Source organism: Capricornis sumatraensis, chromosome 10 (assembly GCF_032405125.1).
Source record: "Capricornis sumatraensis isolate serow.1 chromosome 10, serow.2, whole genome shotgun sequence".
In the NCBI taxonomy this organism is placed as follows: Eukaryota; Metazoa; Chordata; class Mammalia; order Artiodactyla; family Bovidae; genus Capricornis; species Capricornis sumatraensis.
Window position 1 is genome coordinate 57,069,830 of NC_091078.1, and position 18,703 is coordinate 57,088,532.

Below are 18,703 nucleotides of genomic sequence, written 5' to 3' on the forward strand. Positions count from 1 at the left end.
ACTCCAACTCGGGTTGAGGAGGCAGCTCTAGCCCCACAGGAACCTCCTTCCCCCTCCCGCCACCCCCCTTCCCCTGGGCGGCTCCCTCCTCCACCCCTCCCCACCCCACACACATCCATGGCCGCCTTGGCCCTCTTTGAGAGGGTTGGTTGTTTCCCGGTGTGAGCTCACCAGGGCCTGGGTCCGGCCCGGATAAAGACCTAAGGAATGTGGGCCGCTCTCGGTGGCCCCCATCACACTATGCCCCTGATTCTGTAACTCTGTCTCCCCTGCCACTTCCTTTCCCCCTGGTCATGCAGAGTCAAGGCTCTTCCTCCTGCGATATAACACGCTGGAGTGGAGCAGGGAGGGGAAGGGAGAGGAGTGAACACCACACCAGGGCCACGAGAGGGGAGAAGTTCAGAAAGAAGGGACTTCTGGATCTATGAGGCAAAGCAGCAGCAAGAAGGAAGAGTTGCAGTTGGTGGGATTTAGAGGTCAAAAGAACTTCCACCAGTGAAGCAATGACAAATCTCAGGCAGGGGATTCTGAAGGAGGGGTGCAGGGAAGCCTGAGGTCATTGAGAATCACCTGCAGACATGCAACAAGATCCAGAGCTGCCTTCTTCCCCAGATCCTTCTCATTCCCCTCCTCTCTCCTGTGCGCACTGGGAACCATGGAGCACAACAAAGTTGCTGTTTGGAGAGCCAGTGGCTGTTGCAGTCTGTTTGCAAGGCTTGTTTGTAAGCGTTCAGCTGTGTATCAAGAATGTGAGAGTGTTTGGGCCTGATTTACCCAAGCTGCTTGTGTTGGCTAAGCCTATCACTTGCTGCAGTGTCTGTCACCTTCTTCAGAGTCAGGCTGTACGTTCAGAGTCTGTCCTGGGTTTGCAGAATCTTCATCTACCCTGCCAAGCCTCTTTCTATCCTAAGCCTGTTTGGAGAATCTGAGTCTTTTTAAACAGTCTGTCCCTCTTTCCTCATGGACAAGAGACTTTTTTTTTTAATTGCAAAAGCTGCCCTGCATGCAAACCTCTCCCTGTCTACAGAGCTGGTCTTACATCCTTGGCTGGGACATCTCTTTCTGCTTAAAGACACTATCCTTGTTTTCAAAGATTTGTCTGTTTTCAGCACCTGTCCGAGTCAGCAGAACCTGTTCCCTTGGCAGGAAGTATCTCTGTCTCTAGACTGTGTCCTGCTCGCAGTCTTTTCCTCTTTCAGAGCCAGGTTCTGTCTGCAGAACCTGTGCCCCGTTTGTACGGTCTGGGGTGTTTTTCAGGGCCTTTGCCTATTTGCACGGCCTATCTGAACTTGCCTGGATAGGAACTCTGTCTGCAGGCTTTACTCCTACAGAGTTCTCAGCACCAGGGGGCACTGTGTCTGTGAACACCTCTGTCTTTCTGTAGAGCCCATCCCTGTTGGCAGAGCCCATGTCAGCCTGCACAGTCTATTCCTAATAATTGCATGTGAACTTTTTAACAGGACCTGTTCCTATTCATGGAGTCTTTACCTGTTTCTAGAACTCATCCTTTTCTAAAGCCTGTCCCTGTTTGCAGAACCTGGGCTCTCTACAGAACCCAGCCCTGTTTCAATATCTTGCCCACGTCTGGAGCATCTGTGCTGGACCACAGAGCTGATTTCCCAGCTGGCTCCTTTCTAAAGACGTCACTGTTAACAGAGGCTGTCTGTTTGCAGAGCCTGAGTGGGCTTGCAAGACCTCTCCCTGTCTGCCAAGACTCTGTCTCTAGCAGCCTTGTCTACAGAGCCTTTGTCTTTTCACAGAGCCTAAGTCTCTCAGCAGAGCTCATGACTGCTTGCCCAGCCTGTTTCCATCTCCCTGTGTGCAGTATTTGAGGCTGTTTCCCGCAGCTGTCCCTGCATGCTGAGCCTGACCATGCCTAGAGAGCTTTGGCCTGTTTCAGAGTTGCCTCTGTCTGAGAAGCACATCTCTGACTGGTAACTCTGGGCCTGTTTGCAGAGCCTTGCCTATCTGTGTGCCTGTTCATATCTGCAGAGTCTGTCCTTTCTGCAAAAAGTCCCTGTCTTAAGAATTCGTCCCCATCCACAAAGATTTGCAAAGCCTTCCCCATTTCTGAGAAACTCCTCCATACCAGCAGAACCCAGGACTGTTCGTAGAGCCTTTCTCGGCATTCACAGCCTTTGCTTGTTTGCCCAGCCTGTCTGAATTTCCCCAGGCACAGTCTGTGTCTCTTCACACAGGTCATCCTTTCAAAGTTGGTGTCTGTCGACAGAACTCATCTTTGTCAGGTGAACCTGTGCCTGTTCCATACCTTTCTTGGGTCTCAGGAAGCTGTCCCTGTTTGCAGAGCCTGTGCTTGTACACAGAGCCTTTTCTCTGCAGGTGCTGTGTCTCTGCACAGCCACCTTCCAGGTGTCTGAAAGACCTTCGCTTATTTGCCTTATGTGCAAAGCCTATCTATCTTGCCTACAGGATTCTGTCTTAATTCAAGAGCTGTGTCCCTGTTGGCAGAGCCTGTCCCTGCCCGCAGCACCTGTTGTTACTGAGCAGAGCCCTCGCCCTCTGCAAGCCTATCAGCATCCACAATGCCTGTCTCTGGCTGCAGATCCTACATCTGTCTGTTTTGAACTGTCTGTTGGCAGAGGTGGTCCATAGACTCAAAGCCTATCGCTGTCTACCAAGCTCAGCCTTTTTTCAAGAGCACAAACACAGACCACAAGCTAGGTCCCTGTTTGCAAAGCCTCTGTGCTGACATCTGCAGTACCTGTCCTGGTTTTCTGGCACTTGTGTTTATGCAGCCCTCGTCATAAGGGGCACAGGCCATGATGAACGGGCTTTGGAGAACTATGGGTGGGGAGAGCTCCTGCTTGGAGCCCAGACGACCAGGGGGGCAATCCGGGCCTGAGGACTCCAGCTCGTGTTTCCTCTCTCACTCCCTCCTGATCTAGGATGGACCCCAGGAGGGGCCTCCCTAACACTGAGAGTCACAGGGACCTCCACATATGGATCATTGAGGTGAGCAGCACAACCAGACAGAAGAGCTGGTGGCAGAGAGGGTTCGGGTCTCCGAGACTAGGCTTCCCCCACCCCAGAGGGTCATGGTTGGGGGAGGGGCTCTCCTGAGTCCTCACGAGGCACCCTCCTCTCCCAGAACCTGCAGATGGTGCCAGTCCCCGAGCCGGCTTATGGGAACTTCTTCGAGAAGCACTGCTATGTCGTTCTGCATGTGAGCACTTGAGCCTTCTGGGGGACTGAGCAGGGGGAGGGGCACAGCCCACTGGGGGCTCTGATGATGCAGATTAAGCTCCACCCTGGGAAGAGGCAGGCTGGGAGCCCAGGAATCGCACCCCACAAGGAGGCTGCTGCGCCCTTGAGACCTGTTTGCCCTTCCCTCCTCTTTTTCCCTCTCTTACCTGTGGAAGCACCTGACCAGTCTCCCCACAGCCCTTGCTACCTCCTCCCCCTTGGGCCCCAACCCACCCCGCCCGCCCCTGGGGCCTCAGCCCCCTGCCACACACACACTCAGACTCTCGGGCCCTAGGTCCCCCAGAGCCTGAAGGCCACGCCGGGGGCGCCCAAAGACCTGCACTACTGGATCGGCAAGATGGCGGGAGCGGGGGCGGAGGGCGCGCCGGGCTCCTTCCTGCAGCCCCTGAAGGAGGCGCTGGGCGGCGCCGCCGTGCAGCACCGCGAGGTGCAAGGCCACGAGTCCGCCTGTTTTCGAAGCTACTTCCGCTCGGGAATCATGTGAGTGAGATGGGCAGGGGGCTGAAAGGGCCAGAAACTGTGGGGTGGCTGGCAGCTGGGGCAACTGGCTTCCTCATCACAGTGTGTGGGGTGTGTTTGCTTTTTTTATATATATAGAAATCATACCATACAACCTACCCATATAAAATACACAATTCAGTATTTATAGTATATCCACAGACTTGTGTGATCCATCATCAGTTTTAAAACATTTTCGTCACCCCGGGAAGAATATCCCTACCCTTTAGCATCACTCCCGCTTCCTCCCATACTCCCTTCCCTCCGTCTGTTTAGATTTATCTCTTCTGGACATTTTACTTAAATAGAATTAGACAATGCCATGGGTGCCTATACCACATTTTATTTGTTTTCATCACTTAATGGATATTTGGCTTGTTTCTACTTTTTAGCTGTTACGGGTAATACTGTTGTGAACATTGGTATACAGGTTTGGGCTAGTTTTTGCCCCCATTTTTATTGAGATATACAGTACTGTATCAGTTTAAGGTGTACAGCATAATGGCTTTACTTGCATATATCGTGAAGTGATTACTGCAATAAGTTTACTCACCATCCATTATTGTTTATAAATCTTTGTGTGGACATTTGTTTTTCATTTCTCTTGGGTGTATACCCAGGAGTGGATCCCAGTTTTGTTTTGAGTTCGCTTTTGTGTTACCATGCCCAGTATAAATATGTCTTTTGTTGTAAATTGCTTCAAAGATGTTTTTAATTACCAAATGCATTGAACCATAGGAAACTGCCAGTATTTGATCATTCTGTTGAACCAAATACATGTAAATACTGTGTACATAAGTGCATGCACACATGTATACATGCACATGCAGAAAACATGCCAGCCCATATATGTCGACCTACCGGTGGGCACACATCAGTGAGTATTCATGGCCACCTACACACACATACACAGTTATGTGAATTCCATGCATTCACATCTATTCTCACAGATACATACCCACATGCATACATGCATGTGTCCACATATCTACACATGGATAAGCGCATGCACAGTCCTGCCCCATATGCTTGCACACACGTGTTCATACATGTTAAACAGGCATGTGTGTCCCCACACGTGTGCGTGCCCATGTTCGTGTCTGCACTCACTGCCACTCGTGGCGGTCTGTGGTCTCATGTGGGACCCTGTGCTCTCCTCAGCTACAGGAAGGGAGGCCTGGCCTCTGCCCTCAAGCATGTGGAGACCAACGTGTACAACATCCAGCGACTGCTGCGCATCCAAGGGGGGAAGCACATGTCGGCCACTGAGGTGAGAGCTGCGAGGGATGCCGCCTGACCTTGGATTCAGCTGGACTGCATGTCCTGGAGTGTTGGGAGGTGTGGGAGGGCGGTGGGGAAGTGAGGGGAACATGGGCGGTCAGCATTCCCCAATGGCCCATCCTGATGAGGAGAGAGAAGGCAGAGCCCGGCTTCCAGCCCCACCTCTGCCATGTGTCCTCTGACCCTTGGTCTCCTCGTCTGTCCCGGAGCACATTAAGACCTAGGTCAGTGAGGCGGACGAGATGATGCACCCGGGTGGCCCCGGTAAGCAGCACCATGAGAGAGAGGATGATCTGGGGAGGTGCACGGCCCCACGCTCTCATACACATCATCATTGCCCCCCATAGGCACACACAGCCTCTCCCACTGCTACCCCAGAGCCACTCGGCCTAGTGAGAGCCTTTGTGCAAATTAGACCTGAGTGCTCCTTACTTCCGTCAGGATATTGATGGAAAATACTGATCTTGTGAGAACAAGACGGCCTCCTGCCATCCAGTGTGGTGAACAGTCAGGGGTCTGACAGCTGCGATATGAACGGCGCCCCCGAATTGTGCACATTACTGTCTGCACAGTTCTGGACTCACAGACAGTCCCGCCCAGGCTCATGCAGGGCCACCCACTGATTCAGTGACCGAACATCTGGCTCATGCAGGGCCACCATGCAGCCCGAGGTTTTGCCTGTTAGCCTGCCATAATTATTCAGAGCCCCCACTTTTACTCTCAAAAGTGCCTCTGTTGGGGTGACAATTGCCCTCAGCCCCAGATCACACTGTCCCCTACACAGGCACACAAGCACTGTCACCCAGGAGCACACACAGCTACACACATGGAGAAACGGACGCGTGAGCCCCACTCGTATCCGTATGTCCACGTACACACGCACTGCTGTGGACTCGCACCGAGAAGTGTCAGATTCAGTCACGGACACCCTGTGAAAGGAAGCATATTGTAGTCACAGACACCCAGAGACGCACCCAGCCACACCCACGCAGTGACCCTCGAGGTCTCACATGCTTACACCGATGCGTGTCTACACGCAGCTCACACCTACACCACACACACCACACCACACTCATACACACTGCTAGCTGCACACAAGTGACATACCTGAGCTTGGCTCACGTGGGCAGGGGCTGGCTGCGGGCCCTTCCCAGGGTCCAGGCAGTACGACCCCGTCTCCTCCCTGACCCTGGCCCTCGCAGGTGGAGCTCTCCTGGCACAGCTTCAACAAGAGTGACGTCTTCCTGCTGGACCTGGGGAGGATGATGATCCAGTGGAATGGGCCCAAGGCCAGCGCAGCCAAGAAGGCACGGGTCAGTCAGTGTCCACCCCAGGAACGAAGGGCTGCAGGGCTTGGGGAGAGGGAGAGTCCTCCATGGGCCCATCCTCCAGCCACCCCAAGAAGTGGGCATGGCTCTCCGCCCAAGAAGCGGAGAAGCACCTACAAGCTGAGTCCAGATTCCGCACTGGGGGTACCCTTGGATGCCAGGATCAGGGGGTACCTCTCCAGGCCCCCCACCTCTGGGAGCTGAGCAGTGACAGGAAGGGTCTGGGCTGGAATGTCTGAGAGGTGAAGGGGGCATGCTGGGGAGGCCCTGACTTCCAGCTCTGGTCCTGCAGGGCCTGTTCCTGACCCACAGCCTCCAGGACAGGGAGCGTGGTGGTCGTGCACAGGTCAGTGTGGTGGATGATGAGGCTCAAGCCACTGACATCATGGAAATCATGGAAGCTGTGCTGGGCCACAGAGTGCGCAACCTGCATGCCGCCATGCCCAGCAAGAGGATGAGTGAGCTGCAGAAGGCCAATGTCCACCTCTACCAGTGAGCAGACCTTGGGAGTGGGTAGGGTAGGTGTGTCCATCGTTACTGCAGTAACATGGTGCCTCTAGGAAGGCCTCTAGGAAAGGCTCTTGGCTGTCTGGAGCAGGCCATGAGGCACCTTAGACTCAGCCTGTACTCTTGCATGGCTACCTTCCTGAGAAACTCATTGTACAGACAAGGCTACTGAGGCCCTGCAAAGGCCAGGGCACTGCCTAAGGCTTCACAGCAAGGCTGCGGAGAACCCAGCCCCCAAGCCTTCTGCCTCTGGACGCAGGAGGGGCGGTGGCGGCTGGAGTAGAGCCAGGCCAGGAAGGGGCTAAGCTGCCCACATCTGCATGCCTGTCCCCTAGAATCTACCAGAAGAGCAAGGATCTGGTGGTCCAAGAGTTGTCGACCTGCCCATTGACCCAAGACCTACTGCAGGAGGAGGTGAGGCAGGCTTGGTCCCAGCCATCCCCACCCACTCTGTAACTCCAGCCCAGTCCGGACCACACACTGACCAGCTCCACTTCTGATCCCAGAACTGCTACATGCTGGACCAGGGCAGCTTCAAGATCTACGTATGGCAGGGACGCCTGGCCAGCCTCCAGGAGAGAGGGGCTGCCTTTAGGAGGGCTCTGGTGAGGCTGGGGCCCTGTCTCAGAGGGTTGTTGTGCCGCCCTGGGGTCTGAGGATGGGAGACATCTGTGTCTTGGGGTCTAAAGGGAGGGGTAGTCCTGCCCTGGGGCCAGGAGGGGGATACCTCGTGCCTTTGGAGCCCTGTCTGATGGAGAAGGCTATAACCCGGTCCCAGGGTCCAAGCCTGGAGACCCACTGCTCTATCTGAGGGAGGAGACACTCTGACCAAAGATCCCAGGGAAACACACGGCCCCTCTCTGGGGTGCCACAGGCTTGTGGTGCCCTGGAGGCCCTGGCAGGGAAAGACCAGAGAGCATCCAAGAAGCCATGTGTAAAAGGGAGCGTGGGGGACCTGCCTTGAGGTCTGAGGATTCTCCAGTACTGGGCCCGCCTTCTTTTTCCAGGAGGGGAGGCAGGGTTCTGCCTGGGGTCTGAAGGCAGTCATAACCCGCCCTTCCGGAGGCCCGGAGTAAGGGGAACCTGCGTGTCCTCGGGGACCTAGGGGAAGTCGGTAGTGTCAGAGCCAGCTCCTTATGCGGGTCACGAGCTCAGTTAATTAATGCTGCTCAGTGCACAGCTGGCCCCGCGGATCCCGCGGGGTAGAGTAGAGCAGTGGGCCCCTGGGCCACATGCCTCACCCAACTCCCGCCCCAGAGCTTCATCCAGGCCGATCCCGCGGGGTAGAGTAGAGCAGTGGGCCCCTGGGCCACATGCCTCACCCAACTCCCGCCCCAGAGCTTCATCCAGGCCAAGGGCTACCCGAGCTACACCAGCGTGGAGGTGATGGACGACGGCGCCGAGTCGGCCGGGTTCAAGCAGCTCTTCCGATCGTGGTCTGGGCAGCAGCGCAAGAACAAGAACCTTAGTGGGATGGGTGAGAGGGCGTGGCCAGAGAGGGGGCGGAGCTCCGAGCTGCAGTGGGCGGGGCAGGGCCCAGACTATCCCAGAGAAGAGTGAGGGGTGTGGCTGGAGGGGGCTTTTTGCATGATGAGGGGGCAAGACACCCTCTGTCCCACCCTCAGGTAAACTGCTTCAGGTGAAGCTAGACGTGGGCAAGCTGCACAGCCAGCCTGAGCTAGCTGCCCAGCTCAGGATGGTGGACGACGCTTCTGGGAGCGTACAGGTGAGGGGCACTGGCTTGGCTGGGTGAAGATGTCTTCAGGTGAACCATGTGGTTGCTAAAGAGTCGCAGGTATGCCCTGGTGCACGTCCGCACACAATCAGGGACCCTCGGGGGCATGTGTACATATACCCACACCGCCCCTGAGCCAGCTCATACTGTGTGTGACAGTATTGTCACACACAACACACAACAATGGCCACTTGCTGGGTAACGCTCATGGCACTCAGCACAGTAACATCTGGACAATTAATTGTGCCCTTTTGTTGTATGTTTGACACAACCATACCTATTATATTATAGACACATACACCTTTGTCATTGCACTTACTCACAGCTAGGTACACAGTTGCAAACATGCAGCTGTACAGACTCTACATCACACATGATCACACCCCCACACATCCAGCCTTCAACACAGTCACACCCTGGGCTCAGACAGATGTCCTGGGAGATGCAGGGTTTGGGGGCTACTTCCAGGCTCTGTACAGGGCAGGGTTGCCTCTTGACTTACTGGGTCACCCCTGGTCAGGGCCCTTAATTTCTTCAGGACTCAGTATTTTAGAAGACTCCTTTCTTTAATTTGCAAAATGGGGCTAGATCTGTGGTCCTACCTGGACCCCAGGCTGGTGTGGGGGTGCTGTGAGATGATGGGAACAGGACAGCTGGCCCTGTTTGAGGGGGTGCTAGTTCTCAAGGTTGGCCAAGGTCAGAGAAAATACTGCTGCTCCAAGGTTCCCTCCAACTTTTGCCCCGATATGGACAGACAGTGGCAATGAGCGGGGAAGAGGCTGAGAATAGGAGGACGGGGAGCAGGGAGAGAGGATGATAGGTTGGAGGACAGGGAGAGACTGAGGGAGAGGGGGGAGAAGACAGAGGAAGAAGACAGAAGCTAGAGGGAGGAGGGGATAGGGCAGAGCGGGAGGGGTGAAGGCCCAGGAGTGGAGAAAGGGAGTCAGGGAGAGGTGGGGTACCCCGGGAGAGACGGGCAGCCAGGAGAGAGAAAAGGAGAAACAGGAAAATGGAGATAAGGGCAAGGAAGGCAGGAAGGAGGGGTCTGTAGCCCAGACCCCAAGTACCAAGGCAGAGAGCGAACCCACCCACCCCAGCAGTCGGGGGACAGGCAGCTGGGGGGGGCCCAAGCCAGGAGGCCGTGCAGCTCCCGGAGGCACGGGACGGGAGTCAGCCTGTTCTGCAAAAAGCAGGATGCTGGGTGCTCTAGTCTTTTCCAGAGACTGCTGTCAGGCCTCAGAATGCCCTGATATTGTTTCTTACTACATCAAAGTGAGCACTGTTACCCCCACTTTACAGGTGGGAAAAGATTTACACTTTACAGATTCACTTCACAGGTGAATCTCAGCGTGGACTCACTGCCCATGTGGGTGACCAGAATTCGACCGAGGTCCCCCTGGCTTGGCTCCACACAGGAAAAAGAAATCACGTTAAGTGTGACGGACTGTTTCCCTTTCAGTCTTAAAACAGGCTTTGCTTTTCTAAATGACACTTGAGAACAGGAAAATTTTCCAAGAACCCCTGGGCCTTGCTTCTGCCCAGCTTCTGCTCCCCTGGCCTGAGCAGCGAGCAGCAGTGCAGAACCTGTCTGGCCCTTGTCCGGCTGTGGCTGGCGGGCTCAGGCTGGGGTGGCCTGAAGCAGCCGGGGCAGCCTCTGGAGTCCTCCCTACTTGTTTGTCGCAGGCGCTCCACACCAACTCAGAGTCCTGGCTGTGAGCAGATGTAGGCCCCAGGGGTCCATGGGGGGAGCACAGAGCCTAGGGTGGGTGCGCACCTCGGGGGGAGCCCCTTGCTGCACAGGTGCGGCCAGCCTCTGGCTGCAGAGAGCTTCCTGGCTGGACAGGTGGGTGGGCTGGTTTAGGTGGAGGCACCACCCGTGCCTGTCTGTCCCCTGTTCCCCAGGTATGGTGCGTCCAGGACTCATGCAGGCGGCCTGTGGACCCCAAGCGTCACGGACAGTTGTGCGCTGACTGCTGCTATCTTGTCCTGTACACCTACCGGAGGATGGGCCTCACCCAGCACATCTTGTACCTGTGGCAGGTGTGCCGGCCTGAATCGGGTGGCGGGCACCCTCAAGCCCTGAAGCTGAGGACCCGAGAACGGGGCCTGCGACCTGTGCTGAGCCCTCACCACTCCCGCCCACAGGGCCTCCAGGCCACGGCACATGAGATCAGCACCCTAAGGGCCAGCGCCGAGGAGCTGGACCTGTGGTACCGTGGAGCCCTGGTGCAGGAGCATGTGACCATGGGCAGCGAGCCCCCCCACTTCCTCGCCATCTTCCAGGGCCAGCTCATGATCTTCCAGGTAGGGCTCCAGGTAGGGCCTTTCCATGCCCGGGCTGCGCACTTCCTCTGCAGGCCAGGGGCCAGCCTACTGCCCCTCAACTTCCTGGTGTTTCTCTGAGGCCCAGGCACTCCGAGGGTGACCCCTGCCTGCCCCAGTTTCCTCTCCCGTCCCCAGAGCCAACCACAGAACAGGGGCACAGTGAGGAAGCCAAACAGAAGGGGAGCCTGGGCCTTGTCCGGGGTCACACACAGACCCAGCTGCTCCCCACTTTCCACCTTTAAGGCCTGGGGGATCCTTGCTCTGACCCCTCCGAGATGGGGTGAGGGATCCATTTAGAAAGGCCCTGGCCCCCTATTCCACATTGAGGGGATTTTCCCACTACACACTCACAGGGTCCAGAAAACAGAGGCAGCTTTAAGAGGGGGGCCCTGGGTGCCGAGGCAGTGCAGCCCCCACTGGGAGAGGGAGGCAGCCCAGGAGCCCTTACCTCAGCCTGAGGCCCAGTCCTCTCGTAGGGGCACCCCAGCCACAGCAGGACGGGGCACCTGGCACCCGCCGTCAGCCTCTTCCACATCCAAGGCACCGACAGCTACAACACCCGGACTGTGGAGGTGCCAGCCCGTGCCTCAGCCCTCAACTCCAATGACGTCTTCCTGCTGGTGACAGCCAACCTCTGCTACCTCTGGTTTGGAAAGGTAGCCCACGCCCGGGGCAGGGGCACCAGCCCAGGGAAGTCCACTCCTCAGCGGAAGCTGACTGCAAGCCCAGCCTCGGACAGGCCAGGAGGGAGGTGGCGGAGAGCCGCCTGTGCTTTCTGGAACCTGGGGGAAGTTATAATGTGACAGGTGGACAGGGGCGTCCACAGGTCAGAGCCAGGCCAGGCCCGGGCCGCCTCCCCTCCTTCTGGCCTCGTTCAGGGACTACATCCCTCCCCAAGTGTCTTGGGGATCTTCAGCTGATCTTCAGCATAAAACCTGAATGATCTGCAAGTCTAGAGGTCTCCATCCTGTGCTCCAACCTGGAGAGGGTCCCTGTGACCTTGATCTCCTGAGGAGACAGAAGCCGGGGGCGGGGGTGCAGGGAGGAAGGGAAACACTTCTTCACTTGTGGTGGGCCACGAGCCCAGGCCTCCCGGCCCCCATTAGCGGGGGATGAGGGGCTGGAGGTGAGGCCCTCTCCCGCTGCAGGGCCTGACCCAGCTTCCTGCCTTCCAGGGCTGCAGCGGTGACCAGCGTGAGATGGCGCGGACAGTGGTCACCGTCATCTCCAGGGACGACATGGAGATAGTGCTGGAGGGTCAGGAGCCTCCCGACTTCTGGGAGGCTCTGGGGGGCCAGGCGCCCTACCCCAGCAACAAGAGGTGACAAGGCTGGGAAGAGGGGAGGAAACTGAGGCCCAAGAGGGTGGGTGATTAGTTACGGATCACACAGGGAACTAGACAGAGCCCAGGAGCCCACGCCACCCTTCCCTCTCCACTGACTTGTAGCGGGAAGATGCTGGGGAGAGCGATGCAGTGGCGCCCTCTGCTGGAGAAATGTGCTCCCTGCACGGTCCCGTCCTGGACCCTCCCGTTCGCAGAGGGCTTGGGGGCAAAGCGCCGTCCCCCAACCCTGCACTTCCCACAGGTGGTGTCCCCAGGGTACTGGGACATACGGGGAAACAGCGTGTGAGCAGTGGGCCAGAATAGTGTGCGTGTAGTGTGTAAATGGGTAAGGAAGGGCAGAGTGAGGTCTCTCAGGGCTCTGGAAGCAGAGTGCCGGTCTCTGTGTCTGTGGGACCTGGCTATTCCCCACACGTGTCTCCTGAGCGCCTACATTCTGCAGTCCCTTCTCTCAGTCTGGGTTTCCTCCTCCTACTCCTCTCACCTTTGGCCTGAGGCGCAGCTCCTGGGCTTCCAGCCTGGGGTGGTGCCAGCGGCTTCTCCCTCCCGGGGCAGCAGGACTCCCCCTGGGCCCTCCCTGCCCTCCCGCCCTCCTCACTCAGCCCGCTGCCCCCTCCTTCCTGGTGCTCCTTCCCCGGAAAGTTCACAGGGCAGCTTGTGCTTCGGCTGCCTGTGGGTAGACAGATCACCTAGCTTCCTCCACTGACACACGGAGGCCTGAAGAAGGGCAGGCATTTTGGGAGTGGACCCTGAGACAGGGGGAGCTCAGAGGAGGGCCAGCACCTCCTGCCCCAGGAGGCGTCATGTCCCAGCCCCGGAGGGGTGGTGGAGGAGTGCTGTGCGGAGGGCTGGCTTGGCCCAGGCTGCCAGAGGCCCGGGGGCCCCTCACAGCCTTGTGCCATGCTGGCCAGGCCCCCTGAGGACGTGTGCGACTTCCAGCCACGACTGTTTGAGTGCTCCTGCCAGGCGGGGCCCCTGGTCCTCACAGAAGTAGTGTTCTTCAGCCAAGAGGACCTGGACAAGTATGACATCATGCTGCTGGACGCCTGGCAGGAGGTGCGGTCACCTGGGTGCCTGGGTGGGGTGTGAGTGGGATGGGTCTGCGCTTGTCTAACTGGGGGAGAGTGTGTGTGGCTTCGTGTTTCTGGCCACGTGACTGCATATAAGGCTGCGGGTGAGTGAGCACCTGTGACACTGAGACCCTGAGACCCTGAGGACTGTGACCCTGTGGCTGTGGGTGAGACACCAGGGGTGACTCTGTCCCGGGCAGCCTGTGGGAGACCGTGCCTGTGTGTCTAGCACTCACCTGTGGTGGAGCTGGGTGCAGGGGAGCTGGGTGCCTTCCGACCGCGAGAGTCCAGGCAGCCAAGTGCCTGTGGCTGACATGTCATTGCTGAGTGGGTGTCCATAAAGTGACTGTGTGTGTGTATACGTATGTGTGTGTAGTGGCCATAAAGTGACGGTGTGCATATGTATGTGTGTAGTGTCCATAAAGTGATTCTGTGTGTGTGTATGTGTGTATGTGTATGTGTGTGTAGTGTCCATAAAGTGATTGTGTGTGTATATGTATATGTGTGTAGTGGCCATAAAGTGATTGTGTGTGTGTATATGTATATGTGTGTGTGTGTATGTGTGTATAGTGCCCATAAAGGGATTGTGTGTGTATATGTATATGTGTATTTGTCCATAAAGTGATCGTGTGTGTGTGTCTGTGTGTATGTGTAGTGGCCACAGAGTGATTGTCTATTTGTATATGTATATGTGTGTGGTTTCCATAAAGTGATTCTCTGTGTGTGTATGTGTGTGTAGTGGCCATAAAGTGATTGTCTGTGTATATGAAGAGGTGGCAAGAATACACAGAAGAACTGTACTGTACAAAAAAGAGCTTCATGACCCAGATAATCACAATGGTGTGATCACTCACCTAGAGCCAGACATCCTGGAATGTGAAGTCAAGTGGACCTTAGAAAGCATCACTACAAACAAAGCTAGTGGAGGTGATGGAATTCCATTGAGCTCTTTCAAATCCTGAAAGATGATGCTGTGAAAGTGCTGCACTCAATATGCCAGCAAATTTGGAAAACTCACCAGTGGTCACAGGACTGGAAAAGGTCAGTTTTCATTCCAATCCCAAAAAAAGGCAATACCAAAGAATGCTCAAACTACTGCACAATTGTACTCATCTCACACGCTAGTAAAGTAGTGCTCAAAATTCTCCAAGCCAGGCTTCAGCAATATGTGAACCGTTAACTTCCAGATGTTCAAGCTGGTTTTAGAAAAGGCAGAGGAACCAGAGATCAAATTGCCAACATCCGCTGGATCATCGAAAAAGCAAGAGTTCCAGAGAAACATCTCTTTCTGCTTTATTGACTATGCCAAAGCCTTTGACTGTGTGGATCACAATAAACTGTGGAAAATTCTGAAAGAGATGGGAATACCAGACCACCTGACCTGCCTCTTGAGAAACCTGTATGCAGGTCAGGAAGCAACAGTTAGAACTGGACATGGAACAACAGACTGGTTCCAAATAGGAAAAGGAGTACGTCAAGGCTGTATATTGTCACCCTGCTTATTTAACTTCTATGCAGAGTACATCATGAGAAATGCTGGGCTGGAAGAAGCACAAGCTGGAATCAAGATTGCCGGGAGAAATATCAATAACCTCAGATATGCAGATGACACCACCCTTATGGCAGAAAGTGAAGAGGAACTAAAAAGCCTCTTGATGAAAGTGAAACAGGAGAGTGAAAAAGTTGACTTAAAGCTCAACATTCAGAAAACAAAGATCATGGCATCTGGTCCCATCACTTCATGGGAAATAGATGGGGAAACAGTGGAAACAGTGTCAGACTTTATTTTTGGGGGCTCCACAATCACTGAAGATGGTGATTGCAGCCATGAAATTAAAAGATGCTTGCTCCTTGGAAGGAAAGTCATGATCAACCTAGATAGCATATTGAAAAGCAGAGATATTACTTTGCCGACAAAGGTCTGTCTAGTCAAGGCTATGGTTTTTCCTGTGGTCATGTATGGATGTGAGAGTTGGACTGTGAAGAAGGCTGAGCGCTGAAGAATTGATGCTTTTGAACTGTGGTGTTGGAGAAGACTCTTGAGAGTCCCTTGGACTGCACGGAGATCCAACCAGTCCATCCTAAAGGAGATCAGTCCTGGGTGTTCATTGGAAGGACTGATGCTGTAGCTGAAACTCCAGTACTTGGGCCACCTCCTGCGAAGAGTTGACTCATTGGAAAAGACTCTGATGCTGGGAGGGATTGGGGGCAGGAGGAGAAGAGGACGACAGAGGATGAGATGGCTGGATGGCATCACCGACTCAATGGATGTGAGTTTGAGTGAACTCTGGGAGTTGGTGATGGACAGGGAGGCCTGGCATGCTGTGATTCATGGGGTTGGAAAGAGTCGGACACGACTGAGCGACTGAACTGAACTGAACTGAACTGATGTGTATATGTATATGTGTGTGGTGTCCATAAAGTGATTGTGTGTGTATGTGTGTGTGTGTATGGATGTGTGTGTCATGGCCATAGTGATTGCTTGTGTGTATATATATGTGTGTGTAGTGTCTTCGTGTACCTGCATTTGATCTCTATATTTATTTCCTCTCTGATCTTCACTCTTTCCTTGCTGGTGCTGACTTCAGATTTTGTTCTTTTTCTAGTACTTGTAGGTAATAAGTTAGGCTGTTTGTTCCAGAGTTTCTGGCTTTCCTGAGGCTGGCCTGCATCACCATGGATCACCCTCCGAGGACTGCTTTGGGTGCATCCCATAGGTTTTTGTATGGTTGCGTTTTCATTGTCATTTGTTGGCGTGCGTGCATTTGCCTGTGTTCAGCTGTGTGTAATGGCTGTGTGGTCAAGGAGCCGGCTGTAAGTGGCCAGACCAGCCAGGAGCAGTGATGCTGTGCAAGAGAGACTGTGAAACTGGCTGACGGTATGGGTGCCTGAGTGAATGTATTCATGCGACTGTGCGATCACGTCTCAGTGTGGCCGGATACAGTGGTGTTTCCGGCCACTGTTTTCCAGGCTGTGCCATCCGGTATGACTGTGTTTAGGTGCAGCTGTGTCTGTGTGTGGGTGATTGTGTGTGGCTGTGATTTGCCCTCTGGCTGAGTGGTGATGGACAGTTGTGTCTGTGTAGCTGTGGCCATGTGTGTGTGTGTCCAGGACACCGTGTGAGTGTGGCAGGGAGGCCTTTGGGATCCCATCCCACTCAGAGCACAAGCAAAGCCCTGTGCCCAGCAGCCCAGATTCTCCCTCCCTCTCTCTCTGCTCTGGCCACCATGTCTTTCCGGCTGCCCCTTGAGCACCCAGCACGCTCAGGGCCTTTGCGCTGCGTGTCTCCTCTGCGCAGAGCATCCCCCACCCCCACTCCCTCAGATCTTGGCTCAAACGTCATCTTTCCGGTAAGGCTTTCCCTGACTCAGTGGCCGTGTCTGCCACTTCACCACCACGACCACCACTCCTCTCCCTGCCTTGTTTTTCTCCATCTGATACTCTACATAATTTACTTATTTTTGTGCTTCCCCCAGCCAAATGAAAGCTCTGCAAGGGCAGGGATTTTGTCTGTGTCTTTTCCATGGTTGAGTCCCTCATCCCAAGACAGTGCCTGGCACACCACTGGGACTCAGTAAATACGTGTGGATTGACCGCACACATGCATGCCTGCGAACCTCCTGGCATGTTTCCGGGTGTGTGGGTGTGTGGCCGGCCTGCTGGGTGGGTCTGGTTGGCTGGGATGTGTATGGCGAGCTCTGAGACCACCTGATAGACAGGGCTGGGAGGGAAGAGGTCAGCTCCACCCACCCAAGGCCAGGCCCACTCTGTGGCCCAGATCTTCCTGTGGTTGGGGGCAGCTGCCAGCGAGTGGAAGCAGAAGGCTGTGGCCTGGGGCCAGGAGTACCTGAAGACCCACCCAGCAGGGAGGAGCCTGGCCACACCCATCGTGCTGGTCAAGCAGGGCCACGAGCCTCCCACCTTCACTGGATGGTTCTGCAGCTGGGACCCCTACAAATGGAGTGTGAGTGACACCTGGACTCCCCATCCCCACCCTAATCCACGAGGAGGGGGCCACCCTGATACACTGAGGGGGATCATCATCCTGCCCAGGGACCTCCGGTCTGTGGAGGGAACTTGATCCCTTTGTTGCCCCTCCATCAAGCTCCCATCCTGATTCTTGCCCCTAGAGCACCCAGTCCTACAAGGAGGTGGTGGAGGGTGACCTGGGAGCAGTTTCTACCATCTCTGAGATAACAGCCATGAGTATTAGGGCCCCCCTTCCCTGGTGGCTCAGATACTGAAGAATCTGCCTGCAATGCAGGAGACCTGGGTTCAGTCCCTGGGTTGGGAAGATGCCCTGGAGGAGGGCATGGCAACCCACTCCAGTATTCTTGCCTGGAGAATCCCCATGGACAGAAGAGCCTGGTGGGCTACAGTCCATGGGGTCACAAAGAGTTGGACCCAACTGACCAACTAACACACACACACACACACACACACACACTCATGGGTCTGGGCTGGCATGGCCCAGCGGCCAGAATGAACAGGGAAGGAGCCAGGTGCCGGAAGGGGCAGGAATGGCGTTGGGGGCAAGAGGACCAGGCAGCTTAGTGCAGCCTCCCGAGGGAGCCTATCCCCCAGCTTCCTGAGCCTGAGCCCCCTCTCCTGGCAGGAGATCATCAACTTCCAGCTGTCCAGATGGCCAGGCAATGACAGGGCAGGCCCGTTGGCCCTGTGGGCCCTCAAGAGCTCCGAGGACAGCTCCGAGAGCTGGAGCTCGCTCTCGGAGCTGGGCCCTCGCGTGGGCACCGGTAGCCGGAGCACTGTCAGCCAGAGCACCGTCAGCAGCGCCAGCAGCAGCAGCTACCAGAGCAGCCCCCGATCCCTGGGCAGCGGGGGTCTGCCCCAGGAACAGCTGAGGCACCGGGCTGCCAAGGACCTGCAGGAGGGCGTGGACCCAGCCCACAAGGAGGTGAGTGCTCAGAACCCCTGCTGCTGCTAGTCCCCACACTCGTGCAGGGAAAGCTGAGCTGCAGGCACCCAGGGCATGACCCACAGGTGGTGGGCCATGGGCGGCTGCCCTGGGAGATGAGTGTTCCAGATGGGGTGATGGGCAGAGAGACAGGGGAGAGGATGGCACATCGGGGTGGGTGGGACAGGGTTGTGGGCTCAGCTGACACCCTGCCTCTGCATCCACTCTCTCCTGCCCCCGCCCTGCCCCAGGCCTGTCTCTCAGACTCTGATTTCCAAGATATCTTGGGGAAGTCCAAGGAGGAGTTCTACAGCATGGCCAAGTGGAGGCAGCAGCAGGAGAAGAAGCAGCTCAGCTTCTTCTGAACCCAGGCCCTGCCCTGCCAGTGCCACCCAGATGGCCTGGGCGTGGGCACCCGCCTGTGGGCACCTCCCTACAAATACCTGAGCCTGAGGAGGCCCTCCTGGCACTCCCTCC

The 18,703-nt window shown here is 55.9% G+C and overlaps 1 protein-coding gene across 1 annotated transcript; it reads left to right on the forward strand.

Moving 5' to 3' along the window:
* The first annotated feature begins 655 nt into the window (after positions 1 to 655).
* On the forward strand, positions 656 to 18,591 carry VILL (villin like). The gene is given in 21 exon segments (XM_068982880.1): positions 656 to 695; positions 698 to 722; positions 2,907 to 2,973; positions 3,110 to 3,184; positions 3,500 to 3,705; positions 4,885 to 4,993; positions 6,207 to 6,317; positions 6,625 to 6,824; positions 7,175 to 7,253; positions 7,346 to 7,444; positions 8,178 to 8,316; positions 8,465 to 8,565; positions 10,477 to 10,614; positions 10,720 to 10,878; positions 11,376 to 11,555; positions 12,075 to 12,220; positions 13,153 to 13,297; positions 17,090 to 17,275; positions 17,442 to 17,525; positions 17,927 to 18,226; positions 18,478 to 18,591. Coding segments are annotated over 21 exon segments (2,703 nt in total).
* The last annotated feature ends 112 nt before the right edge of the window (positions 18,592 to 18,703 follow it).